The sequence below is a fragment of the Equus przewalskii genome, chromosome 15, assembly GCF_037783145.1.
Source record: "Equus przewalskii isolate Varuska chromosome 15, EquPr2, whole genome shotgun sequence".
NCBI lineage: Eukaryota > Metazoa > Chordata > Mammalia > Perissodactyla > Equidae > Equus > Equus przewalskii.
Window position 1 is genome coordinate 31,682,909 of NC_091845.1, and position 27,666 is coordinate 31,710,574.

A 27,666-nucleotide genomic window follows, 5' to 3' on the forward strand; every position below is an offset into this window, starting at 1 on the left:
ATCATCCTGGCAAAGAACAAAAAGTTTAATAACAGACTGTGTTGTTGAGGCTGTGGGGAAATAGATGCTTTCACACATGTGTGAGTTTACATTCCCATCAATAAACTCTATGGATGCCAATGTGGCAAAACCTGCAGAAACGTAAAATGCACAAACCTTTGACTCAACAACGTGATTTCTTTTTTTTTTCTTTTTTAAAGATCAGCACCTGAGCTAACAACCATTGCCAATCTTCTTTTTTTTTTTTTTTCTGCTTTATCTCCCCAAACCTCCCCATATATAGTTGTATATCTTAGTTACAGGTCCTTCTAGTTGTGGGATGTGGGATGCCACCTCAACGTGGCCTGATGAGTGGTGCCATGTCCGCGCCCAGGACCCGAACCCTGGGCCGCCACAGCGGAGCGTGCAAACTTAACCACTCGGCCACAGAGCCGGCTCCTCAACAACGTGATTTCTAGGAATTTAAGTTTATACCCTAATGTGTGAAAATACATTGCTGCAAGGTTATTTGTTACAGTATTATCTCTCATGGCAAAAGATTGGAAATAACTCACATGCCCATTTATAGGGGACCTATTAAGAAAATGATGGTATAGTTTTATAAAGACGTATTACATATAGCCATTAAATACAAATAGAATTAAATATAAGCAATTAAAATAATGAGGCAGTGCTATTTCTCTTTATGGGTAATGACCTCCAAGGTACACTTGCTGACTGAAGAAAGCAAGGAACAGTAGAGAGCGGACAGAATAACAACTCTTCCATTAAAGGAAAGAGAGAGGGACCGGCCCAGTAGCACAGCGGTTGAGTACGCATATTCTGCTTTGGCGGCCCGGGGTTCGCCGGTTCAGATCCCAGGTGCGGACATGGCGCCGCTTGGCAAGCCATGCTGTGGTAGGCATCCCACATATAAAGTGGAGGAAGATGGGCATAGATGTTAGCTCAGGGCCAGTCCTCCTCAGCAAAAAGAGGAGGATTGGCAGCAGATGTTAGCTCAGGGCTAATCTTCCTCAAAAAAAAAAAAGGAGAGAGAGAGAAATATATGTTATGTTTATATACCTGTGAAATGTGAGGCCAGCCCCATGGCCGAGTGGTTAAGTTCACATTCTCCGCTTCGGTGGCCCGGGGTTTTGCTGGTTCAGATCCTGGGCCCACATGGCACCACTCATCTGGCCACGCTGAGGTGGCATCCCACATGCCCCAACCAGAGGCACTCACAACTAGAACATACAACTATGTACTGGGGGGTTTTGGGGAGAAGAAGTAGGAAAAAAAATTTGTGAAGTGTTTCTGGGTGGATACACAAGAAACGGGCAATCATGGCTGGCCCTGGGAAGGGTCACTGAGGGGGTGGGGCAGAAAAGAGGGGGACTTGGCACTGACGTTCTTTTGTACCTTTTGAATTGCTACCATGGGCATGTATAAGGTTTTCCCTATTTAATTAAAAAATATAATATAAACTCTCAAATAAAATGCTCTATCCTACACTGCCCGATACAGTAGCCACCAGCCACATGAAGCTGTTTAAATTTAAATGATCAAAATTAAATAAAATTTAAAAGTCAGTTCCTTGGCTGCGCTAGTTATATTTCACGTGCTCGATAGTCACATGTAGCTCGTGGCTACCATATAGGACGTCAAAAATAGAAATATTTTCATTATCACAAAAAGTCCTACTAGCTAGTCTTGGACTCCATGCTAGTTAAAAAGGCCCATTAGAGAGAGCAACCAAACCTTAATTGTTTATCACGATGAGGGAAGAAATACAGATGTCAATGCCATTAGGCTGAAAACCCCTCTCTCTCCACCAGCTAGATGGCTTGGCTGCCACTAAGAAAACAAAGACTGGGAGGCAGGATTCCTGTGACTGGCCAAAGGTTAAGTCAGCATGGCAGGAACCTGTCATTAAGAGTCAAAGTCTAGCACTCTAAGATAGAAGATAAGAATTTCCATCCTGAAGAATAAACATAGTTAAAATGTCCATTCTACCTAAAGCAATCTACAGATTCAACGCCATCCCAATCAGAATCCCAATGACATTCTTTACAGAATTAGAACAAAGCATCCTAAAATTCATATGGGGCAACAAAAGACCCCGAATTTCTAAAGCAATCCTGAGAAAAAAGAACAAAACGGGAGGCATCACAATCCCTGACTTCAAAACATACTACAAAGCTACAGTAATAAAAACAGCATGGTACTGGTACAAAAACAGGTGCACAGATCAATGGAACAGAATTGAAAGCCCAGAAATAAAACCACACATCTATGGACAGCTTATCTTTGACAAAGGAGCTGAGGACATACAATGGAGAAAAGAAAGTCTTTTCAACAAATGGTGCTGGGAAAACTGGAAAGCCACATGTAAAAGAATGAAAATTGACCATTCTTTTTCACCATTCACCAAAATAAACTCAAAATGGATTAAAGACCTAAAGGTGAGACCTGAAACCATAAGGCTTCTGGAAGAAAACGTAGGCAGTACACTCTTTGACATCAGTATTAAAAGGATCTTTTCGGACACCATGCCTTCTCAGAGAAGGGAAACAATAGAAAGAATAAACAAATGGGACTTCATCAGACTAAAGAGCTTCTTCAAGGCAAATGAAAACAGGATTGAAACAAAAAAACAACCCACTAACTGGGAAAAAATATTTGCAAGTCATATATCTGACAAAGGCTTAATATCCTTAATATATAAAGAACTCTCGCAACTCAACCACAAAACATCAAACAACCCAATCAAAAAATGGGCTGGAGACATGAACAGACATTTCTCCAAAGAAGATATACTGATGGCCAATAGGCACATGAAAAGATGCTCATCATCGCTGATCATCAGGGAAATGCAAATCAAAACTACACTAAGATATCACCTTACACCCATTAGAATGACAAAAATATCTAAAACTAATAGCAACAAATGTTGGAGAGGTTGCGGAGAAAAAGGAACCCTCATACACTGCTGGTGGGAATGCAAACTGGTGCAGCCACTATGGAAAACAGTATGGAGATTCCTCAAAAAACTAAAAATAGAACTACCATACGATCCAGCCATCCCACTACTGGGTATTCATCCAAAGAGCCTGAAGTCAGCAATCCCAAAAGTCCTGTGCACCCCAATGTTTATTGCAGCACTGTTTACAATAGCCAAGACGTGGAAGCAACCTAAGTGCCCATCAACAGATGAATGGATAAAGAAGATGTGGTACCTATATACAATGGAATACTACTCAGCTGCAAAACAGAACAAAATCATTCCATTTGCAATAACATGGATGGACCTTGAGAGAATTATGTTAAGTGAAATAAGCCAGCGAGAGAAAGATAATCTGTGTATGACTCCACTCATATGAGGAATTTAAAACTATGGACCAAGAACAGTTTAGTGGATACCAGGGGAAAGGTGGGGTGGGGGGTGGGCACAAAGGGTGAAGTGGTGCACCTACAACATGACTGACAAACATTAATGTACAATTGAAATTTCACAAGATTGTAACCTATCAATAACTCAATAAAAAAAAAGATACAAAAAAAAAAAAAAAAAAGAATTTCCATCCTGGAACCACACACAGTGCATAAACCACAAATCTGTATCTCCTTTGCCGTTCTGGGAGAGGTACCCCTAAGAGGATTCTCTCTGTCCTGCTTTGCACCAAAGCACTAGCAACTGGTTCCCCCGGGGGCTCTTGATCAAGAACCGCCAAGCCCACAGCCCTCCCCCCTGCTTCTGCCACCTGGGGCAACACTGTGAGCAGGGAAACAGCCTAGCCAGGCTGGTCCTACCTGCAAAGAATCAGAGAACCAGAATATCCTGCTACGCAATCCTCTGGAGAAGGGACACAGCTGGAGGAGTGACAGGCAGGTGGATCAATCAGAGCCCCAACTGGAAGGCAGTGGCTTATGTACCCTGTGATATATCTTCTAAAAAACCGTACTGGCCAAGAAGCAAGGCAATGAAATACAAACAGTTGCCTGGATCTTCAAAACATTGGGCTCTGGGGTCAAGATGCGGACTGTGTTGATAATCTGAAAGAACCTCCTGCTTGAAATCATGTTTAAAACAGCAAAACCCTACAGAAATACAAGCCAGTCTCCTACGGGATAAGAGAGGAGCTAACAGTCACTGGACACTTTACCTCCAAGGACCCCAAAGTCTTCAGGCCCTCAGAGAGCCCAGAATAAGCTTTTATTTGAACACTTCCCCAAGAATTAGTATGAATGTGCTGTCGTCAGCCGAGGTCACCTCTCAAAGGTAAAGTGCTACAAAGAGCATCACATAAGTGACTCTTTCCCACGACTGAAAGGAATTAAAGTAGCCCTCTATAATGGTGTGCAATAGCTGAGGGCCTAAAATAGAACCTCGGCACCTAAAAACAACCTCCCGTTGCCTGAATCTGCTCTCCTAAGCAAAAGGAAAAGCAAGCAGCTTAAAGAGGGTTTTGTCACTTCTAAAGGAGGATCACCTTGGTGTACAGTATCTTCCAAGAGCAGGGGCAAAGTTGGTGTTAGAGAAAAAGGAGCCCTGCTAGAAACAGCCGGGAGGCGTCTATGAGGACACAGATTGTACCAGGACACGATTTCTGGCTCCCAGCAAGAGGGCCAGCCTTCAAGGCCTTCGTGAGCTGGTCTGCACCTTTTTTCCAGCCAGAATCTTCTCCCCAGAGGAAATCTCTGTACCGCACGACAATTACAGGCAAAATTTCATCATTAAGAATAAAATAGAGTTTTGTTTAGAACTTAATCCAAATAAATAAAAATCAAATCTGTCTATTTTAAAAGCAATAGTAAATATTAAACAAAATTTAGGTTCTAACTGCAATCCCATGATAATTCTTTGAACAAAGAATAAATCTCTTGTAGGCCGTCTTACAGTATCATAAATCCTTCCAGTTAGTATTTGGTGACCACCGTGAGGTCATAAAGAGGACATTTTTGCAAAAATGCCTTATTGATTTCTCAAGGGCCTCTCAATTCTTTGATTTTCAAATCTCTCTCCCTTTCTCTTCATCAGTTACCAGGTCTCACGCTGCCAGACCCTTACCTACACCTGCCCTGGCACATCACTCAGGCACTTCTCGTCACTCGCTCTGGTTTCATAAGATCTCGCCTCTCTCACAAGAGTCACCATTTCAGTTTCCATTGTTTGTCTTGTATTTGCGAAGTGGGAGAGACACATGACCGAGATGTGGATGCTCCTGGGGACTGGCTAGACACCAGGGTTGAAAACAGAGGGAGGGCTGATGGAGTGGGAGCTAAACTTGTAAGTGGCAAGTCCATTAATGAGTATTTTCCTGTTATGATGACTTCTGCTTCCCCTCTACAACCTGGAAACTGTGGGGAATCAGACACTAAATACAGATAATACCAGTGGAAGAGGTAGGATTTGGACTCAAGTCTCTCTGATCTTCCAGTGGAAATCCTCTGGGTTATGAACAAAAACAAACATGTGATTATAATGTTAAGTACCACGCGGAGCCATTCTCCCTGTGACCAGGCAGCAGCTCAATGAAGGGAGTTTGGTGTTGCAGGGTTCAGAAATCCTCGGTCTATCTTTACTTCAGAAACCACCCCATGCCCCCTGCAGACCTCTCTGTCCTGGGGCTTCACCAAGCAGGTGGGAAGAGGGGCCTTGGGGAGAGCTTCTGATCCTGCCAACAGAACTGCACCCAAGAGGACAAAGCAGACGCGCATAGTAGAACTCTCCAAATGCCACCATGGGGGTGGGAGGCAGCGGGGTCCCAGCTATGGGATCCCAGGAGAGAAAGGAACAGCTTTTAATTGGGGGCAGGGAGGAAATCAGAGGAATGTTCCTGGAGGTGACAGCTAAGCGGGAGCCTAATGGGTGGGTTAAATTTAGACATCAGAGATTCCAGGGAGGCCATTCCCAGAGGGACGAGCCTAAGCAGAGGCAGCAGTGGGGAAGAACAAGTGTTCACTGGCCTGGGTCACAGCAAAGGAAGCAGGAGGGAAGGAGGAGCTCAGGATACAAAGGCGGGAGTGGCAAGGTCTCCAGGGGCAGAGGCTGATGGGCTGGGGCAGCACAGGGAGCCCAGGAAGCGCCCACTAACCATCCCAGGACCTGCTTTGCATCCCAGCCCTGGTACTTGCTGTGTGGCCTCGAGCAAGTCCCTTCTCCTCTCTGGGCAACAGTTTCCTTGAGGAGGGTACCCAGGACCCCTTGCTAGTCTGAGAACCTAATCTGACAAAAATAAATTGGTGCTAAGAACACAGTTATTAATTTCTCCTATTTCTAACTTCCTATGTTATAAAAACATTGTTGATAAGGATTTATTAGTTATAATCGGGTAAAAATAAGTCTAGTGGTTCAAAATAGAGGCTTTGAGGTCAGACTCACTGTGTGTCCTGGGAAGGGACCACCTCTGGAAGCCTCACATTCCTCCTCTGAGAAATGGGCAGAGCACTGGTAACTACCATGGGGCTGCTGGGAGGAATAAGGCAGGTCATCTTTCAAAGGTGCTTAGGACACGGTCTGGCACCCAGTGCTTGCTTATTCTATATAAGCTATTATTAATAATAAACTATATTTAACTGTCAGCCAGGTGGAGCGAGCCATTAGGGATTGCTGAGCAGGCGACAGATGAAGCAAATGCCGGCCTCGGGTCCCAGCTTGGGACCTCTTCTGAAGCACTCAGTCCCTGGGGCATTGAGAGGGCTCAACATACACATCGCTGGATGCACAGCTTCTAGACCGGCCAGCACCTCTTCCTCCCTTCCTCCCTCGCTCTGTCAACTTGGCCTCCTCCATTAGTCTGTGGGTTCAGGGGTGCAAATCTTGCCCTGCAGCCGGCGTTACACAATCCGCATTTCCAAGACTGCCGGGAAGCCGGCGAAGGTGTAGGCTGGGGACGCTGGGTGCGGCTGCAGGCGGGCACCGGGCTGCCAGAGTGGTTGGACCAGCATCCTGACTCTCGGGTTGCGGGGAGGAGGGGGCGCAAGGAGGGAATTGGGGCGGGCTGAGGAAAGGGGAGCTGAAAGGCCGCTGGGGGTAGCTATTGGCTGGGAGAGGTCTTGAGGGGTGCAAATGGCTGGGGTGGGATGGGGGGTGGTGAATTCGGCTGGGAGGGCGAGCTGCAGCCCTTCCCCAGGAAGTAGGGGGAAGGAGGTGCAGTGCCTCCAGACCAGGCACTGGGAGGGGCGCATAGGGGCCGGGGCCGGCGCAAGCGGTGGGGAGGCGGAGGAGAAAGAGGGTGCAGGTCCCCGGCCCGGCCTCACCTTGTCCCCGGGCTTCGGGCGGCAGGCTGCCCGGACCCGCGAAGCAGGGGGACCAGGGGATCACACCTATCCAGGCACCGGAAGGGAGGGCGCAGGGGCTGATGCCGGAGCGGGGGACGGAGTAGAAAGGGAGGTGCAGGTCCCCGACCCATCTTCACCCGGTGCGCCGCCCGGCGGCAGGCCAGGCAGCCCGGACTCGGGAAGCGGAGGGCAGGTCACGGGGCCATTGGGAGAGCCCCCGGACACCCCATCCTCGGTGCGCAGCCCGCGCTCACCTGGCCTGACCTCAGCCTCCTAGGTCCCGCCCGCGCGATTCAGACGCCGGTCCTCGGCCGCAGCTGCTGCGCGGCGCTCGGCTCCAGGCTCCCGGCTCCCGGCGCCGGCTCTGCTGGCCGCCTTAAAGGCGCGGCGCGCCGGACCACGTCCTCCGACAGAAAAGCCGGTTCCGCCCGCGCGGCTCCCCCGCTGCCGCTTTCGGTATTAGGAGGGGGTCCGGGGCGAGAATCCCCAACTCCTCCGCACCCCAGGCTCCCAGGGCTAAACCCAGAGGGTGGAGCCAGTATCCTGCACAACCCGACCCCAGCAACCTGTCTCCAAGCATCCAAGCGCCAAGACCCGAGCACGAGCGCCTACTGTGTTCCGGGCGCAGCGCTAGGTGCAGAGGGCGGACCCCAGTTACCCCGCCCCCGCCCCTAAAGAGCTCCCTTGGGGAGTGGGGGAGGGATTGGAACCCGAGGAGCCACAGTTCCACAAAGCGACGCCAGAATTCGTCGGGGCTTTGTTTCATTTATTGAGCACCTACTCTGCGCCTGGCCCTGCTGGGCACGGCATTCGCCAAAGTGACTCAGGCTGGGTCTCTGCCCCCAAAGGGCTCGAAGGGACAGACACGGGGTCACAGGCAAGTGAAGCAACACCGCCTTACATGGGTTGTTTCATCTAATTATGTTAGATGGGCATTGTGGTTGTTTTCCTTTCCCAGAAGAAAGGCGAGGGGCTTGCCCAGGAGTTCAGCCTGTAAAGGACGGAACGGGGACCTCCAACCCGGGATCTCCTGGATCCAAAGCTCTGGGGGCAAAATGGCGGTCTTGGAAGGCTTTCAGCCACCACTGGGTAAATCCCACTGTGGTCATTTCTTCCTTGTAATGACGATTAAACCACACTAGGCAGAAAATAGGGAGGGGAGCACAGAAGTTATCGCCCATTAAACACAAACGATGTTTTCTGACTTGCTGCCACAAAGCCCGTGTTTTTTCTATCTACCACAAAGCCTGGGTTTTTGAGCAACCAGCCTCAGTTTACCACTCCAACCTCATCTCGTAGCATTCCAAGGGCACCCAGGCTGAACTCTACCACCTCAGTTTTTGCCTGGGCTGTTCCCTCCACCAAGAACTCTCTTCCTTTCCTGCTTGGCCTGGCTACTCCTTCCTCTTTTCTATGACTCAATTTAAATGTCACTTCCTCCAGGAGGCCTTCCTTGTCTCCTTTGGGCCCACACTGCACTGTGGGCTTCATCCATAAGAATGTTTATATAAAATTCATTTAGCAGAAATTTACTGAGCACTCACTATGTGCTGAGCAGTGTGTGTGTGTGTGTGTGTGTGCCTTCCTGCTGCGCTGAGTTTGTGGCTTGCTTGTCTGCCTCTTGCTCCGGACCTAGGTGGGACCAGTGGCCGGCAGGACTCTCTTGGCCATTTAAATCCCCACAAAGGCAGCCTCCGGCCCACCAAGCCCTCCAGGCTGGCAGAACCTGGCTGAGTTGGGCAGCTCCTGGGTTTTAAGAATGGGACAGGAACAAGAAGCCCCAAAGATGTGGCAAAGGGACATCTCTGAGGCCACTGGTGACCACCCTGTAAAATCTACCTCTGTCAGGGCTGCTGGAATCCTTCCAGAGTTTGGGGCAATCTCCCTGGCTTGGGCTGGAGCATCTTCCTCTTTGGTGTCCTTTGCCTTATCACTCAGACTTCAAGAGCTGCATTTGACTGGCTTCACGGAATTGTTCTCCAGGCTTCAGGGACAATTTCCTTATCAAAGGACATGTTGCCCAGTTCTACCTCTCTGCCCTTCTCTCTCCTGCCTGCCAAACTTGAACCCTTCCAAGCTAGCTATCCTCCAGTAGCCCCAGAGCAGGCCCAGAGCGGCAGCAAGGAGTAAGACGACCTGGCTTTTAATCCCCCACATGCCACTTCTTAGCAATCTTAGGCGCAGGGAGTTTTCACCAAACAGGTGTTGTGGGGGTGAGTAAATAAATGAATGAATGAAATGCATGAATGACTTCCTGGAAGGCCCCAACCTGGAAGCCATCAATAAACTTTACCTAGTCTATTTGAAAACAATTGTCTTTTAAAATTTAAAATTTGCTCTCTCCAGAACCTTAAAAATGGGTCGTTCATCTTTTCTTTTAACTCATAGCCTATGATCCCAGGGGCCTCCTAGGGTCTGGAGTTTCTAAATCCAGACTTTTCCCCCAGAGTTTTATACTTAGATACACCAAGTTAAGCCCCAGATGGGAGTCACATTCTCTGTGACTCTTCTCCACTTGGTGACGGACAGGAGAGAAGCTCTAGTTAGCCCCTGTTTCACAGTGAAGCCCAGGGGAGGGGCAGGGAGGGTGATGAGGGGACTCACCTGCAGTCCCTCTCTGAGCCAGTGAAGCCCCTGAGTGCTGTCACTGAGGAATCAGGCACAGGCTCAGGAGCCACCCACATTCCAGTGGCACCTCAGTCATCCCTGATAGAAACTCCGTCTTACCTGACACGTCCCTCCAGCATTAGGAAAGACTTCTGAAACCTCTCCTCTGCCGGGAGCAGCAGCACAGGGCCCCAGGCTTTGCCCTGACCTGTAGTGTGGACCTCTCCTGGACTCAGCAGCATACCCAGCAGAACTGAGTGGTGTCAATGGTTGCCACCGTTTAATGCAGCTTATTACCTACTGGACACTGGGCATCATCTCACTTAGTCCTCACAATCACCCTGTGAGATGTGCTAACCCTCATTACAGAGGGGAGCACTGAGGCACAGAGGGGTTAACTGACGCGCTCGAGATCCCATAGCCAGTGGTGGGGCCAGCAGTCGAAGGAGTTCATTCATTCATTCATCAAACATTACCGACCACCTACTACATACTAGGTACTCTATGGGTGAACACTTCTTGCCCTCAAGAACTTAGAGTCTGGGCCAGCCTGGTGGCACAGCAGTTAAGTTCGCATGGTCTGCTTTAGCAGCCCGGGCTTCACTGGTTCAGATTCCGGGTGCAGACATGGCACCGCTTGTCAAGCCATGCTGTGGTAGGAGTCCCACATATAAAGTAGAGGAAGATGGGCAAGGATGTTAGCTCAGGGCCAATCTTCCTCAGCAAAAAGAGGAGGATTGGCAGATGTTAGCTCAGGGCTAATCTTCCTCAAACAAAAACAAAAATGAAAAGAAGAACTTAGAGTCTGTTAATAATAAGAAAATATTAGAAACTATTCAATCAGGGACCGCACACAAACTATGATGAATCATCAGTAACAACAGATACAAAGGCTATGTTAGCACATGAAAATGTATGTAGGAGAAAAATGAAAAACACACAATACCATGTGTACACAGATGCCAGTCGGGCAACATCTCTGGGCCTAAGAGCCGTTTGCACAATCCATTCTCCAAGAATTCACTGCCTGGCAACTGTGAGCCAACCACTGAGCCCCCTGCCCGATATGCAGTTCAGACGTCACCACGTTGCGGCAGCCTTCCACACCTATGCAAAATTCATTTCTCCATCATCCATACCCCTGTAACACATTGTACATGATGATATATCTACTCACTTTAGTGACTCTTGACTCCCCTGAGATGTGAACTCCTTTTCCACCTCCATCTCCTCAGGGACCAGCATGATGAGTGGCACAGAGCAGGCAAATATTAATTAGCTACCATGTGTTGGGCTTTTCCTGTGTGCTCAGCTTGTGCTCAGAGCTTTACATGCAGTATCTCGCTGAATCCTCTCAACAACTCTACGAGGTGGGAACTGTTACTAGCCCCATTTTACGGATGAGGAAATTGAGGCTCAGAGAGGTTAAATAACCTACCCAAAGTCACACAGCTAGTAAGTGACACAGCCAGAATCCAAGCCAACTTGTATATGTCTGAACACAAAATCTGTGTTCTAGGGCCAGTCCGGTGGTGCAGCAGTTAAGTTTGCACATTCTGCTGCAGCAGCCCAGGGTTCACCGATTCAGATCCCAGGTGCAGACATTGCACTACTTGACAAACCATGCTGTGACAGGCGTCCCACGTATAAAGTAGAGGAAGATGGGCATGGATGTTAGCTCAGGACCAGTCTTCCTCAGCAAAAAGAGGAGGATTGGCAGCAGCTTTAGCTCAGGGCTTATCTTCCTCAAAAAAAAAAAAAAAATCTGTGTTCTAACCACTAAGATGCCTGCTGCCAAAGCTAGTAATGGAATTAAATATGAAAGATGCGGCAAAGTCTCACCCTAGAAGAGCTTTTATCTAGAAATCTATGAAATATTAACATTTTTAGGCAAAAAAAGCATCTTCTTTCTAAACAATTCAAAATATTGCTTATACATTTATTTGTGAATTAAATATTTATCAAGCATCTGTTTATGCATAGGACCCAAGCTGTGGAAAATACATAGGATACATTCTGACTCCTCCCGTCAAGGATTACAGTCTCAATTACAGGATGAATTATACATACCTGGAAAAAAAGAACATCAATGCAAGAGTTAAGTAATAGAAATATATTAGGAGACAATAAGTCAACATATGTCAAAATGTCACATATAGATCACGGAAAGAACTCAATAATCAGGAGGTACTGAAACTACAGTTCTCACTGTATTGATTCATTGGTTGAAAATGCCAGTTGAGCACAACAGTAGGCCAGGGAGGATCCTGGATGGGAAGGAAAGGGAAGACTTTAGAGAGAGCAGCACGGCTGTGCAAGTAGCACTCTGATGGGCCCAGAGTTTCCAAGCACGTGTATATAGGTTGGAAGATGATGGAAAATTTCCAAAAGGTTAACCTGACCCTTGAACAAAAGACAAAGAAGACTAATACTCAGAATGGTTGTGGCTGAAATACTAAACACAGAAAAAGCTTCATTTAAATTCAGATTTGGATCAAGAAGACGAATAGAAAAGGAACTGAGCGTATGTCATGGTAGCAGATGGCAGAGGGAAAGCAAAACTACCAGTTCCCTCTTTTACTTCATCTTCATCAGAGAAAGAGCTTCCCTTTGGCCAGGTTGCATCACAAAGAGGGAAAACCAGCCCAGGGTAGGGTGAAAAGGGTTCTAGGTATTTCCACGGTAAGAATCTTTGCCTCAAGCGGTTTCACTGCAAGCAGTTTTGTGCACAACTGGCTGTAAAGGTAATTTTGCCATAAAAAATAAAATAATGGGAGCCAGCTCTGATGGCCTAGTGGTTAAAGTTTGGCACTCACCAATTCAGCAGCAGGGGTCCAGTTCCCAGTCTCAGAACCACACCACCTGTCTGTCAGTAGCCATGCTGTGGCGGGGGCTCACACAGAAGAGCTAGAGGGACTTACAACTAGGATAGACAACCATGCACTGGGGATTTGGGGAGGAGAAAAAGAGAGAGGAAGACTGGCAACAGATATTAGCTCAGGACGAATCTTTCCCTGAAAAAATAAAATAACTGGTTGACAGGTTTTGGTTTCATTCATTCTGGTTTAATTTGGTTACGAATGGTTTTCATTTGGTTACAAATATGCATCCTAGTATTTGGATGAAACTGACACCTCTCTTAATGAAGGAAGACATTTTACTGGAAAAAAGAAAAAAGTGTGATGCCAAAGAGGAGACAAATCAACAAGCAAAAAAAGAAAAGTATAAGACTATGAACAAAAGACTTGGAAGGCAAAGTGCTTAGATAACAACCCACAAAATAAAGTCAGGTTTTTGCACAATATTGCAGTGTGTCTATGAACATTTAAATATTCAAATATTTGTGTGCAAATATTTTGTATTTTCATTTTTCACAGTCAAATCTTTTTAATTTTGTTATTCACTTTTCATGTTTCATTATGAAAACTATTTGTAACCAAATTAAACCAAAACTGTCAACCAGTTGTTTTACCTTTTATGGTAAAACTGCCTTACAGCCAATTAACAGCATGGGGAAATGTTTGCAACAAAGGTGCTTATGGCAAAAATATTGGACGTGGAAAGAACACCTAACAGTTTAAAAGATTAGGTCAAAAGAAGTTATTGCTAAGGGGACCAAAAGGATATTTAGATATGATCTCAGAAACATATTCAGTGATCTTCAAGAAGTCATGCCAGAAGACTAACTAGAGTGGGAGCCCCATCTCAAATAGAGGGAAGGTTGATAGACAAATATAGAGATGGAGAGATGTGGTGTTGATTTCTGGCAGAATTCTGCACGTGTTGCTTAAACTGAAACAAACAAGGTAAGTACCAAGAACTCGTATGGCTTCATATGCATAATCACACCAAAGAAATGGTTTTCAACAGTTATCATAGGTAGATCTGGAGACTGTTGTAGGACTTGTATACAGAAACTTGACTGTAGCAGGCTTTGGAAAAAACGTTTTATTATCTGTTTATGGGCAAGATGAAGCAATCTAGACTTCATAGCATCGTAACTCAGTGGAATCATAGAAAATTGAACAACAGTCACCCTACATTCTTTAATCTGACAATATCAGACTGAAAGCAATTTTTTTTTTTTGAGGAAGATTAGCCCTGATCTAACTACTGCCAGTCCTCCTCTTTTTGCTGAGGAAGCCTGGCCCTGAGCTAACATCCGTGCCCATCTTCCTCTACTTTACATGTGGGACACCTACCACAGCATGGCGTGCTAGGCGGTGCCAGGTCCGCACCTGGGATCCAAACCGGCGAACCCCGGGCTGCCGAGAAGCAGAACGTGCAAACTTAGCTGCTGCTCCACCGGGCCAGCCCGAGAAATTTTTTTTTAAAGATTTTATTTTTCCTTTTTCTCCCCAAAGCCCCCTGGTACAGAGTTGTATATATTTTTTTTAGTTGTGGGTACTTCTAGTTGTGGCATGTGGGACGCCGCCTCAGCATGGCCTGATGAGCGGTGCCATGTCCGCACCCAGGATCCGAACTGGTGAAACCCTGGGCCACCGAAGCAGAGAGCATGAACTTAACCACTCGGCCAAAGCTGGCCCCTAAAAGCAATTTTCTAATGGAAAATGTTCCAGTTCTCTGTCCTTGACATTCAAAAAGAGAATTTAGGAGGCCAGCCCCATGGCCAAGTGGTTCAGTGGCCCAGGGTTCGGATCCTGAGTATGGACATGGCACTGCTCCTTAGGCCATGTTGAGGTGGTGTCCCACATGCCACAACTAGAAGGACCCACAACTGAGATATACAACTATGTACTGGGGGGATTTAGGGAGAAAAAAGCAGGAAAAAAAAAAAAAGAATAAGATTGGCAACAGTTGTTAGCTCAGGTGCCAATCTTTAAAAAAATAAATAAGTAAATAAAAAGAGAATTTAGATAAACATAAGTCCAGGTGTCATCAAATTTGAAATCAAACAAAGCTAGGAAGAAAATCAGGGGTCAAAATTGTTTCAACAATTTGGAATGTGGCAAAAACATGGTGAAATTTAACAGTCCTACCTTTAGGATTTTAAAATTCAAATCACTTCTCAGCATAATGTGGACCAGATTTTATTTTTTTTCCCTGAGATTGATACCTGAGCTAGCAACTGTTGCCATCTTTTGTTTTTTTCTGTTTTATCTGTCCTAAATCCCCCCCATACTTAGTTCTATACCTTAGTTGTAGATCCCTCTAGTTGTGGCATCGGACCGGATATTCTGAGGCTCCCTTCTCCTCAAAACACCTCTACCCTGGATAAAACAGACTTTGTCATATGTTGTGTGGCTGAAAGTGTGTCAAAATAAGAGTAGGAGACAGTGAACAGCAAACAAATGTGAAATGCAGGGTTGTCCCAAGGCCAAATGTGTGTACAGAGCTGTAAACAGTATTGGGATACTAAACCTTAGCCAGCTCTAAGTCAGAGGAGCTGAACCTGAGATCCCCATGCTTATCCGGACCCACAAATGGCTGGAGCTGTCTCAGATGGATGGCATAAACAAACAAGGATGCTCTCTGTAAGACAGCACCCAGGATTCTCATAGACCATGATTAACCAAATTTGGTGATTTGGAAGACATATCTGAAGAAATTACTCAATGCAGCACAGTGATATGACATGAAAAATATGAAAAAAAGATCTGACAGACTATGCAAGACAGCCTGAGAAGATCTAAAATCCATTTAATCAGCATCAAAGAAGGAGAGAAGGAAGGAGAGGCCATATTTGAAGTAGCAATGGCTAAGAATTTCCAGAGTGGGAAAAAGGACATGAGTCCACAGATACAGGAAGCGTAACGTACCTAAAGCAGGATAAATCATAGGAAATCCACACCCAGAAACATTGTGAAACTGCAGAGTACTAAAAACAAAGAGTAGATCTCAAAAGCAGGTAGAGATACAAAAGACAGATTACTCACAGAAGAAGGAATTAGATTGTCAGCAGATTTTTCAATGGCAACATTGGAAGCTAAAAGATAGAAGAATAAGATCTTCAAAGACCGGATACTCAGCATTTCAAGGAGAGTGAAACACAAATAAAAACGAAGTGAATTTACAGCTGGAAGACTTGAGTAATGGAACGTCTAAGATACACCTTGGAAAGAAGAAAAATGACCCGGTTAAGATGAACTGAAATGAAAGAAGTAATAGTGAGTGGAGAAATTGGTAAATATAGTGAATCTAAATAAAATTGTCAATACAAAACAATATGATGTTACTGAACCTGAAGTGAGTTCGCTCACCCGTTGCGCAGCAAGCCAATCTCTGACACCAGGTGTGGTGGAAGAAAGTAGGAATTTTATTTTTGCACAGCGCTGAGCAAGGAGACAGGGCAGCCAACGCTCAAATCCCAAACTCCCCTAAAAGCTAAAAGGAAGGGTTTTTATTTGGGGTTTTAGGTAGGGGAGGGGAAGCATATGGCCTTGCTGGTCGGAGCTTTCCCACCAGCCTGTCTTTGGCCTTGAGACACTTGCAGAGAGGAGGGAGCTCACGACCTTGCTGGTCAGCAGCTTTCCCACCAGCCCGTATCTTTTTGCGGGAGGAGATAATCCAGGTGCTTGTCCTTGACGGTGTCTGTCTCCATGGAGGATAGTGGATTCCGGAGCCAGGAAGCCAGAGAGCAAGTAGGGAATGAGTGTTTTGGTTTTAACCCCATATATGCTGGGTTTAATGTGGGGAAACTGATATCAGGGTCGGTATCAATGACAACAATAATAATATATAATTTGTAGGTTTAAAACAGGGTCAGAACTAAAATATTGGGCAACAATAAATTAGGAAAGAAGCGGTTGGCATTAAAGTGTTCTAGTGCCTTTGCATTTGCGTGGGAAGGGAATTAAGGTTAAACTATCGTCACTTTGGCCTTTGTTAAATATATGTGGTAAAATGTGAATGGTATTCACTAAAATAATACACATAAGATATGTAGCTTTCAAACCAGTAGAAGGGGGTAAATGACATAAGCTAATAAAAAAACAAACACCAGTCAACTCAAAAGAAATGTAGAAAATAGTGAGACTCCCCCCCTCCAAAAATAAAAAAGTAAAAATAAGTCCAGATATACTAATAATCACAGTAAATGTAAATTAACTAAATCCATCGGTTAAAAGTCAGAAATTGTCAAATTGGATGTTAAAAAATCTAGGAGGCACTGTTTCGAGAGACACTCCTAAGTCACAGGAGTTTGGAAAGGCTGAAAGTAAAAGTGTGGGAAATGATACACCTGACAAACACTACCCAAAAGAAAGATAGCGGGTATATTAATATTAGATAACATAGACTAACAAAAAACATTATTAAGGACGGAGAGGATCACAAGATAATGATAAAAAATTCAATTCACCAGCAAAATATGTCCGTTCTAAGCTATAGAAAATGTGAGTCTTGTAATTATTTAAAAAATTGAGGAAATCTTTAGTCAAAGGAAAACGTTAAGCCCCGATGGTCCTAGAAGCAAGTCTAAACTTTCAAGGAATAGATCATTCTACTTTCTCATAAGCTATTTTGGAAAATAGAAAAAGAGAGAATACATCCCACCTCACTCTATAACGCCAGTCTAAAAACGATACAAAAGAAGATCAGATTACTCATAAATCACTCAAAAACATAGAAGTAAAAATCCTAAATAAAATATTAGTAAATCAAGTCCAGCAACATATAAAAAGGATGATAGAGCATACGCAAGTTAGGTTTATCCCAGGAATGCCAGGATAGTTTAACGTTAGGAAACATAGTCCAGCAGTTAAGTACATCATCATATGAAAGAAGAACTGGAAGATCATCTCAATAGTTGCAAAATTTTAAAATAAAATCCACAGTCCCTCACGGTCGTAACTCGTAAGATGAGAACTTCCTTAATCAGTTAAAAGGCATCTACCAAAAACCTACAGCAAATATCATCCTTAACAACGAAAAGTTAGAAATGCTTCCTTCAAAATCAGAAACAGTTCCCATCAAAATCTCAACAGGGCTTTTCAGGGAAGATGACGAGCTGATTCTAAGATTCACACGAAAGAGCAAAGGTCCAAGAAACGCCAAAATACTCCCAATGAAGGAAAAAAAGGAGCTATCCAGTCTCAATTATAAAAGTATAGTTATTAGGACAGTAAGTATTCATGTAGGGATCGGTAGAAACACTAATGAACGAATAGAAATCATAGAAACAAACTTGTGTACACGGGGAAACTTGGTTTATGACAAAGGTGACATACCAGATCACTGGGGAAAAGGGCAACAAGACAGTAAAAAGTGCTAGGACAACTGATTATTCATATAGAAAACTGAAATTTAACGATTCTTTTACCCTTCCCCCCAAATTAATTTAGATAGATTGAAGACTTTAATAGAACAGGCAAAACTTTAAACTTTTAGAAGACAATAGAGGAGAACATCTACGGGATCTTGCCAACGCTTGGCACAACCACGCCTTTCCTAATCCAGTGGTTGTGAAAAGGTATCTTGTGTGATCTTGATCCTCATGCTCAAGATTAATGAGCTTGAGCAATCTGTCACATCTTTATTTGCCATTCATGTTTCCTTGTCTGTGAAACGCCTGCTATGTCATTGCCCCATTTTTCTAATTATTTGTGTCTTAATGGTTTGTAGTTATATGTGTGACAAATATCTTCTCCAAGTTTGGGGCTTATCTTTTCACTTTCTTTAGTGTTTTTAGATAAACAAACAATTTTAATTTAGTCAAATTATCCTTTATGCTTAGTGCTTGCTTTTTTTTTTTTTTTAAAGATTTTATTTTTCCTTTTTCTCCCCAAAGCCCCCAGGTACATGTTGTGTATTTTTCTTAGTTGTGGGTCCTTCTAGTCATGGCATGTGGGATGCCGCCTCAGCATGGCCTGATGAGCAGTGCCATGTCTGCACCCAGCATCTGAACCAGCGAAACCCTGGGCCACTGAAGCAGAGCGCGCAAAGTTAACCACTCGGCCACGGGGCTGGCCGCATGCTTAGTGCTTTTTATGTCTTGTGTAAGACATCTTTTCCTACCTCACCTGAACCACATGGATTGACGTTATGGGAGCTATAGCACCCCAAGGAAACTGAGGATGCAGGTACCAAACTGGAATTAATGGCTGCTGAGCTGGCAGAAAACACAGATGGCTATAGTATAGTATAGATGAGGAAACACAAGGTTCGAGTGTTTGAGTCACTTAAACACATCTCAGGGGAAGACGGTGGGTTGTGGCTTCAGAAAGTCCAGCTCTGCCACTTATGAGCTATCTGCCTTTGTAAACCGAGATTCTTCATGTATAAATACGGGATGATGAAGAATTGATGATGGTCCCTACCTCATAGGGCTGCAGAGAAGATCAAGCTGAACAATGTGTTTCAAGGTTAGCACTGCACCTGGCACAGAGGAAGTGTGCGTAATGTTGGCTATTAGCAGCATCACCATTCATACGCCAAACATACTGGGCTCCCCAGTTTTGGGAGGGACTGACAACTGTCTTTGAATAGTCAAAGGTGAGTCATGGAAAAGAGATTATGAGGACCCAGAATGTAGGCTGGGAATCTATGGGTGATTGTTACCAGCGGGTATGTGTGTGTGCACATGTGTGAATGTAGGGCAGAGTTCTTGCTAAGAAAACACACATTTCTCCAAGGCTGTTTGCTGGATGCCTCACAGACTTCATTTCAGCATCCATATCACCCATGCCACTGTACTAAGACTTCTCCCTCCTAGCTGTCCCTGATATCTCTCCTGGGGCCTTTAAGTACCCCACCATATAGCCGCATAAACACGAACAACTTAATGAAACTTTCAGAGAGGTGCAGCACATTATGCTATCTAAATCATGATACTGGGCTGGCCCGGTGGCATAGCAGTTAAGTTCACATGTTCTGCTTCAGTGGCTCGGGGTTCACCAGTTTGGATCCTGGGTGCGGACATGGCACCACTTGTCAGCCATGCTGTGGCAGGCATCCCACATATAAAGTAGAGGAAGATGGGCACAGATGTTAGCTCAGGGCCAGTCTTCCTCAGCAAAAAGAGGAGGATTGGTTGCAGATGTTAGCTCAGGGTTAATCTTCCTCAAAAAAAAAAAAATCATGATACTCTCTGATCTAATTTATCAACAGGTTAATGCATTCCCATTTGTTCCCACCTTGTCTCTTCTCTGAGCTCTGAGCTCTCTGAGGTCACGCAGGGAGCCAGGTCACACATCTGTATGGATGGATCATAGTCTGGTCACCCTTCAGGACCCCTGGTGGTCTTGGTGCCCGGGATGGGGTTCTGGGGACTGGGAGTACTGGGTATGCAATGGGGCCAGGAGCATGAGGAACCAAGTTTGGTCACCTTTTCCCAGTAGCAACCAAGTGGCCAGGAACAGGCCAAAGAGTTAGAAATGGCATGGATGTTGGAACAGAGCAGAGAGGGGTGGGGCAGTTGAAGCTAGGAGGAGAAGGCAGTTGTGGGGAATAGACTGTCGTCTGCTCCTTTGTGTTAGTTCTCAAATGGATTGTTCTCATTTAAAGCCGTAGGGTGGGCAGATGGTAATTAGTAGCTAGTGTACACGTTGTCACTGCCTACGCTGTGCTGGGCATTGTGCTTTTCATGCGTTATCGCATTTGTTTTCGCCTTCACAACAGCCTGGAGGGTGGGTGTTATTACTTCCACCATTTAACAGAAGAGGAAACTGAGCTTAGAGGTTAGGTAGCTTGCCCAAGATCGTGCAATTGGTGGGGTAGAGACTTGTCTCCTGAATCCATGATCTTAACCACTCTATCACATAGTGCTCAGTGAGCACCCTCTAGGACTTCGTGCAAGACTTACATTTTGCAGGCTGCCATGGAGACGCCACTGAAATTGTAAATGATAGAATGGGCATTGGGGAAAGCTCAGGAAATTTCTCCTGAGGGTCTTTTCCTTAAGAAATGCACCTCACTTTAGTGGCAGCTCCGCACTCTCGCGGCTACATGTGAATACAGCCTGGTTAGATATGATTGGGTCTCCATGGAAACATAACATGTCCCAATTTGCCTCTGGACTTTCCCTGTCTTTACACTGAAAGCCCCCCTCAGTCTTGGGTGAACCGGGATGGTGGGTCACCCTCCCCAGTTCTGCAGAGAAGTCATAGCAGTCCAGATAAAATGGTGGCCAATGGGACTCAAGAAGTTTTGAGTCTAAGATTTAGAATGGTAATTCAAAATTGGATGTAGAATGAAACCACAGAGGCAGAGAAAACTTACTGAAATGAAAGATAAGTCCAATTGCTATCTAATTTTGAGTCCTCAGGGGCAGGAGCTGTCTTACTCATCCTTGTATCCCCCTCCACACTTAGTAGGCTGATTTCTTAAGGTCGTGTGTTGTGAATGACACTGGCCTACATCCAAATCTGGTTCTGGGATGACTGTGGAGCAGGCTCTGCCTGTGGAGGGGAAACTCCATCTTGGAGTGGGACTGCTGCCTCTAGCATCAATCATTCCTGAGTCACTGTTTGGTTAAGGAGTGACACCATCCGCTCGTGGCTGCCCTCCTCACCCTGTCTTTGGGACTGATGTAATTTTGAATGGATTCGTAAATAATTGCCTAGTGCATGATGACCCAGGAAGGGCTTCTGCCCCTAGAGAACACCATACGATCTATTGAGGTCCCCTACTCACAGCCTGGGGTGTCTCCCAAGCTGTCACACTCCTATGTGTGGAGTAAGCAGGGGGTTTCAGAATATGGGGAGAAACCATCCCCATTTCTCACGAGTTTGGGGGGGCAGTGATGTGGATTGTTCTCAGTACTGGCGGGGCCTTGTCACTGCTCTGAGCCAGAGAAGACATGGGATGGGAGACTGACCAGGTGCTCACACTCTGGTGTCCAACAGTCCTGGCTGTGCCTCATACTAGCTGTGAGACCTGGGGCAAGTGACTCACCCTCTCTGGTTTCCTCCTCTGTAAAATGAGGCTAATAGTAGTACTCAGGTGATAGTGAAGCTTAAAGGACCTAGCATGTGTAAAGAAGATGTGTAACACTAGGCCTAATACTGCTCAGTACTGTAGCCACTATCATTGTTATATTATTGTTGTGATCCAACATAAGCAGCCCACACGACATCGTTCCAAAAGGCGAAGAGCACCCAGATCAACAGATGCGGAGAGGAGCGTCATACAGCAAGCACTCAATAAATGTTAGCTGCTGGGATTAAAAGCTTTTGAATCATAACCTGCTTCCTGTGTTTCAGAGTCCCCCAGTTTACCTGTGAGTACCAGGAGAAAGAAGCTCATTTAACAAATTCCGGAGGCCGGCCCCGTGGCTGAGTGGTTAAGTTCACGCGCTCTGCTGCAGACGGCCCAGGGTTTCGCCCGTTCGCATCCTGGGCGCGGACATGGCACCACTCATCAGGCCATGCTGAGGCAGCGTCCCACATGCCACAACTAGAAGGACCCACAACTGAAAATACACAACTATGTACCAGGGGGCTTTGGGGAGAAAAAGGAAAAATAAAATCTTAAAAAAAAGGAAGAAATTCCATGAGACACATCTCATAGGTAGTGTTTCTGCCCAGAGAGTATCACCTGCATCCCATCATGGGGGAAACCTCAGACAAACCCAAAATGGAGGAGGTTCAACACAATAACTGGCCTGTATGCTTCAAAAATGCTGAGGATACGAAAGGTCAAGAAAAGTTGAGGAACAGCTCAAGGAGAGGTGACCAAGGACACAGGACCGCTGAGTGCAGTGCGTAGTCTTGGATTGGATCCTGGACCAGAAAGAAAAAAATGCCGCAAAGGATGTTGTTAGAACAATTGGTAAAATTTGAATAAGGTCTGCAGATTAGGAGTAATACCATGTGATTGCTAAACCTTCTGGCTTTGATAATTGTCCTGTGGTTATGTACAAAAATGTAATTGTCCTTGAGAAACACACTGAAGTATTTAGGAATCAAGGGTTATAATGTCTCCAGCTTACTCTGGCACGGTTCAGGAAAAAAAAATCCGTATATATAGAAAATGAATGAAAAGCAAATGTGGCTAAATGTTCGTGGGTGAAGGGTATGTAAGAGTGTTGGGGTTATATTTGCAACTTTTATGCACGTTTGAAATTATTTCAAAATAAAAAGTAAAACAAATGAAGCTACGAAACTACCAAACCCTTAAAAGAAGAAGACGCTGCGCAGTTAAGCAAGCAGCCGGCTTCCTGCTCATGGCCCAGCGGTCAGCCTCTGTGAGAAGCCCTCCGCCTCTGGGTGCTGTTTCCTCACTGTCCCCTCTCGTGGTCAGCCTGCAAAGCCCAACTTTATACCAACAGGCTGCTTTAGAATCCGCGGTAGAAGCGGGACAAGTCCTTGGGCATGCTCGCGCAGGTGGTAACAGGAGAAAAGCAACGGATCCAGCGCAGCGCAGCGGCCAGTGGGAAGGGCGGGGGCGGGAGTTTCCAATGCATCATTTGACCTGCCTGCAACCTTTTAACCTAGATGTCTCAGGAAGGGGTCAGGGTGAAAAGCACTACGTGCCTGAAGGGACAGTTCTAGCGCTGAGATTAGGGGCAAAGAAGGCTAATTTGGCTATTCCAGAGGAGTGCTCTCTATCTGCCAGAAGAGGGTGCTGTTTTCTCCCGTGTCATCCTTAAACCAACAGCCTTTCCCCTCCAGGGCAGCCCACTGAGTAGTTTCCCAGATCTGCAGATCCCAGGGGCAGGATTGGGGGAGGTGAACCAGGCAGGATCGTGAAAGAGCAGCGTTGGATCCTGTCTTTATTTAAGATTTTGATACTTTGTTCATCATGGATGATTCTGCATTAATTTTGATTAATCTAAATATTGCATTAAATATTATTTACTGTGATTACTGAGTTGTTTGGCACTCCCTTAAATTTTGCACCTGTGGCCAGTGCTTCATTCACCCCACCCTAGTTCCAATCTGGCAGATCTAACCCTTTCATTGCAACACCACCAGGTCAGAGTTTGCAACTTGTCAGAGGAGGTCTGGCAAAGGCAACAAGTCCTGAAAACCCAGATTCCTCACCTTTAATGTCGCTTCAGTCAGCAGCAGGGACCTCACTTCTTTATCTCTAAGGCTCAATTTTCTCATCTGTAAAATGGTGATAGCTTCTTTGTGCAATACGTTCTTTGCACAGTTTATTTCGAAGACAGAGTATCACCCCGATTGAGTACCTCTAAGGGTCAGACACTGGGCTAAGTCTGCCCTTTAGTTATAAATTGTCACAGATCTACTGTGTAAGAGCTATTATTATCCCCATTTTTAAAGGTGAGGAAATGGGCACAGGGAGGTTTAGTAACATGTCTGAGGTTAAACAGCCAGTGTGTGGAAATGCATATGCTTTAACCTCCACACCAGCAGTTTCAACAAGGGGTGATCCCCACTCTTGGGGACATTTGGCAACGTCTGGACACATTTTTGGTTGTCACAACTAGGAGGGTACTACGGCAGCTAGTGAGTAGAGGCCAGGGATGCTGGTAAACATCCTACAATGCACAGGGCAGCCCCCACAACACAGAATTATCTGGCCCAAAGTGTCAGTGCCAAGGCTGAAAAGCCTGCTCGTGCTCTGCTCAGGGAGTTCTCTGAGAACTTAGCGCTCAGTGCTCCGTGAAGGCAGATGTTGTGTGGTGGTGGTTAGTATTTCTTTTGCCTCAGTGGCCTGGGCTTCCCTTGGTTATCCAGGGACGTGTGTTCCCCTGGCTCAGCCCCCTCACAGGGTGGTTGAGAAGCTGGGCTCTGGAGTCAGTCAGAGCATCCTGTCATGAACTCAACAGTGATTTATTGAGCACCTGCTCCGTGCCGGTCCTGTCCCGAGCAGGGCAGATATGCACAGGGACCCCTGCCCCACAGAGCTGTCTAGCGGGGAGGCAGACATGAGACAACACAAGCTCATAGATCATAATACATTGTGTCACACACCACAAAACAAAGGACCTAGACGCCATGAAAGAGAATAAGAGGGAAGACCCTAATGGGCTGAGGGAGGCCGGCAAATCTTCTCTGAGAGAGCGGCATTTAAGCTGAGACCTGGAGATGGGAGGAAGGGAAAGCACTGCAACAGTGCAAAGGCCCTGAGGTAGGAACTGAAAGCCAGACAGTGTGAGGGGAGGCCAGTTGGGGAGGAGGAGGAGAGTAGAGTCATGTGATCTTGAAGAGGTGGGTAGGTAGAAGCCACAATAAGGAGTTTGGTCTTTAGGTCGAACAAAGAGTCTTTGAAGGGTTCTAATCAGAGCAGTGGCACACTGTAGCCTGCGCTTCAGAAAGCGGCCCACTTGAGGTCCCGACACCGCCTTGTGTGGAAGATGCTGTGCGAGGTCAAAACAAGAGCCTCTTCATCAGCTGGAAGCCATCACACACAGGTGAGGTCTGCCACAATTATGCAACCTTGGATAATGCACCTTCCCAGACCCAAACCCCAAGCTGGTTGTGAAACGTGATGACTGAAGCAATTTGCATACATTTCAAGATTATTGCTAGGTTCACTCCTTATTAGAAGAGTGGCATCAGTCACTGGCAACACCTGTTTGGGTCTTGCGGCCGGTCCTCTGCCAGTAGCGGGGACTTTCCCACAGCCCCCTTTCTTCTTTTTTCTGCTTTGAGGTGACTCAGCCTGTGGCACTTTCATTCTCCCTGGAATCCCCATCTCGCCTTCCTCAAACTCCGAGGTGTCCTCTGTCCCATTGTATTGGCCCCCACCGACTCTTGTCCCACCAGGGCCCAGGGTGAATGGCCATGGCTGCCGATGATGCTTGGGGCCGTGTGTCTGAATTCCTGCTCCTCATTTCTGCCCATTCACATGACACGTATGGGACTCTTTGGTGGGACTTACTGACAAGGACCAGAGCTTACAGCTAAAGGACTCTGTCTCAGTTCAGTGGGGATGGTATTTCCCAAAGTGGATGTTGCTCAAGATGTTACAAGAAACCATATGAAGGAAAAGTTTCCATGGATGATAAATTCGGGACACCTTGTTTCAACACAGTTAAACAGCTTTCTTTGTTACAGGACTTTTCAGGACATTTAATATTCTAATGTGCATTATAAATCTCCAAGGAGTGATATATATTTATCCTTTTCTTCAGGAGAATGTTACAGGCTAGTGTGGGGAAGGACATGCCCCAGGACACACCATCTGCAGTCACTAAGTGGCAGAAGGAAGGCCACTTCAGAGTGTCCTGTGGGGGTCAGGCCAGTGTCTGCCTCCCCTTCCAGGCTCCAGGTTTCTGGAAGGGACTGTCTCCAACTCCTAATTCCCGACAGCACTAGAGCCCCACAGACGGATGAGCTGAGGGGTCCTGCTTTCCCTGGGCCTCCCAGGATGGCCTTGTCCCTGGGACTTTCCACTCATCAGGGGCTGGGGGGAAGCTGCCCTTGGCTCGGTTGCACACAGACATGCTGGCGTGGGCTTGTTTAACTCGCTTAAAAGAACAAAAAGCTTTTAGCACTTTTATCTTTCTTTTTAACTACTAAACAAGTACATGTTTTTGTAAAAAAAAAAAATCGAACAATATCAGCAGATACAGTAAAAAGTGGACGTTCCTCTTTCATCTCCAGCCCTCCCCCACCCGCAGTGTCCCTAAGGTTTTGAGGCGCCTGGTTTGGTGGGGGAGAAGGCTGGTCTGGAGTCCGAGAGACTGGCTTCCATCCCAGCTCTGCCTCATGCTGGCTGTGTATCCTCGGGCACAGGCCTCAGTTTGCTCATCTGTGGAATGGAGGGACCGTCATAAGTGCTTGCGGGGGTATTAGTGAGAAGAAACACAGAAAGCACGCAGCAAAACGTCTGCACCTGCTTGGATTCAGTTCAATTTCACTCTTAGGATTTTCCTTCCAGAATCCAGGTACTTTTTTTTTTAAGTCCAATTCCATGCAATGAATATGCTCATTACAAAGTGAGGTCAATTTCTTCAGTCTGTTCATGTGGTTTTTGGAAATCCTGAAGGGCAGTTTCTATATGCAGAAACCATTATTCAGAGGTTTCTTTATTTTTCAAATTAATATTCAAATTATCAAAGTTAAAAATTCAAAAACAGACTCTCTCATGCTACAGGTTAGTTTATTTTTGATGCTGAGAACTAAAACCTTTCCCAGGACCCTGACGGGATTGCTACTGCTTAGAAAATGTCATGCTTTAAAGTTCAGTTTATAAAAGTTCTTATTCTGGGGCTGGCCCAGTGGTGCAGCAGTTAAGTGCACACGTTCCGCTTCTCAGCAGCCTGGGGTTCGCCAGTTCGGATCCCGGGTGCAGGCATGGTACCGCTTGGCAGGCCATGCTGTGGTAGGCGTCCTACATATAAAGCAGAGGAAGATGGGCACGGATGTTAGCTCAGGGCCAGGCTTCCTCAGCAAAAAAGAGGAGGACTGGCAGTAGTTAGCTCAGGGGTAAAAAAAAAAAAGTTCTTCCTCAAAAAAAAAGTTCTTATTCTTTTCAGAAGTCCAACTAGGATTGCCAGATAAAATACGGGATGCCTACGTAAAGTTGAATTATCTAAAATTCACATTTACCTAGTGCTCTGTATTTTTATTTGCTAAATCTGGCAGCCCTGCATCCCGCAAACTTAGATAATTACTTTTAAGGGGTTATGGACCCATTTACAAATATCTTAAACTTCTTTTATAAAATTAATATACCCCATTTCCTTTTAAAGTTATTTAATTGTCTGAACTAACAAAAAGTCACCCTTTCTAACACTAAAGATTCTAAGTCTAATAAATTCAACCTATAAAACACTGTTAACCCAAAATTCTTATAAATGTTCTAGAACCATACAAGAACTTAGTAAAGTTTTAACTTAAAGTCACGAATCTAAATCGATCCCCCTACATTGCACATTTTATGTTGGGGTTACAAGATTGTCAATTTAACAGGCCAAAAATCTCT

The 27,666-nt window shown here is 45.7% G+C and overlaps 1 protein-coding gene across 35 annotated transcripts in view; it reads right to left on the bottom strand.

Moving 5' to 3' along the window:
• Positions 1 to 16,299, bottom strand: part of ABHD6 (abhydrolase domain containing 6, acylglycerol lipase) — a 52,269-nt gene extending 35,970 nt beyond the window's left edge. For 3 of the 35 annotated variants that reach the window (XM_070577031.1, XM_070577012.1, XM_070577032.1), the window contains exons 1-2: positions 16,089 to 16,206; positions 15,023 to 15,098 (exon numbers count right to left, since the gene is read on the bottom strand). Coding sequence is in view for 1 of the 35 variants with exons in the window: in XM_008519610.2 (XP_008517832.2) it covers positions 7,240 to 7,391 (152 nt within the window). In the remaining 34 variants the exon portion in view is untranslated. Of the gene's footprint in view, positions 1 to 1,062; positions 9,256 to 10,813; positions 11,009 to 11,044; positions 11,938 to 15,022; positions 15,099 to 16,069 lie in introns of those variants that run through there. The other 32 variants (XM_070577029.1, XM_070577043.1, XM_070577028.1 and 29 more) reach the window with 26 other exon arrangements.
• Positions 16,300 to 27,666: the final 11,367 nt, after the last annotated feature.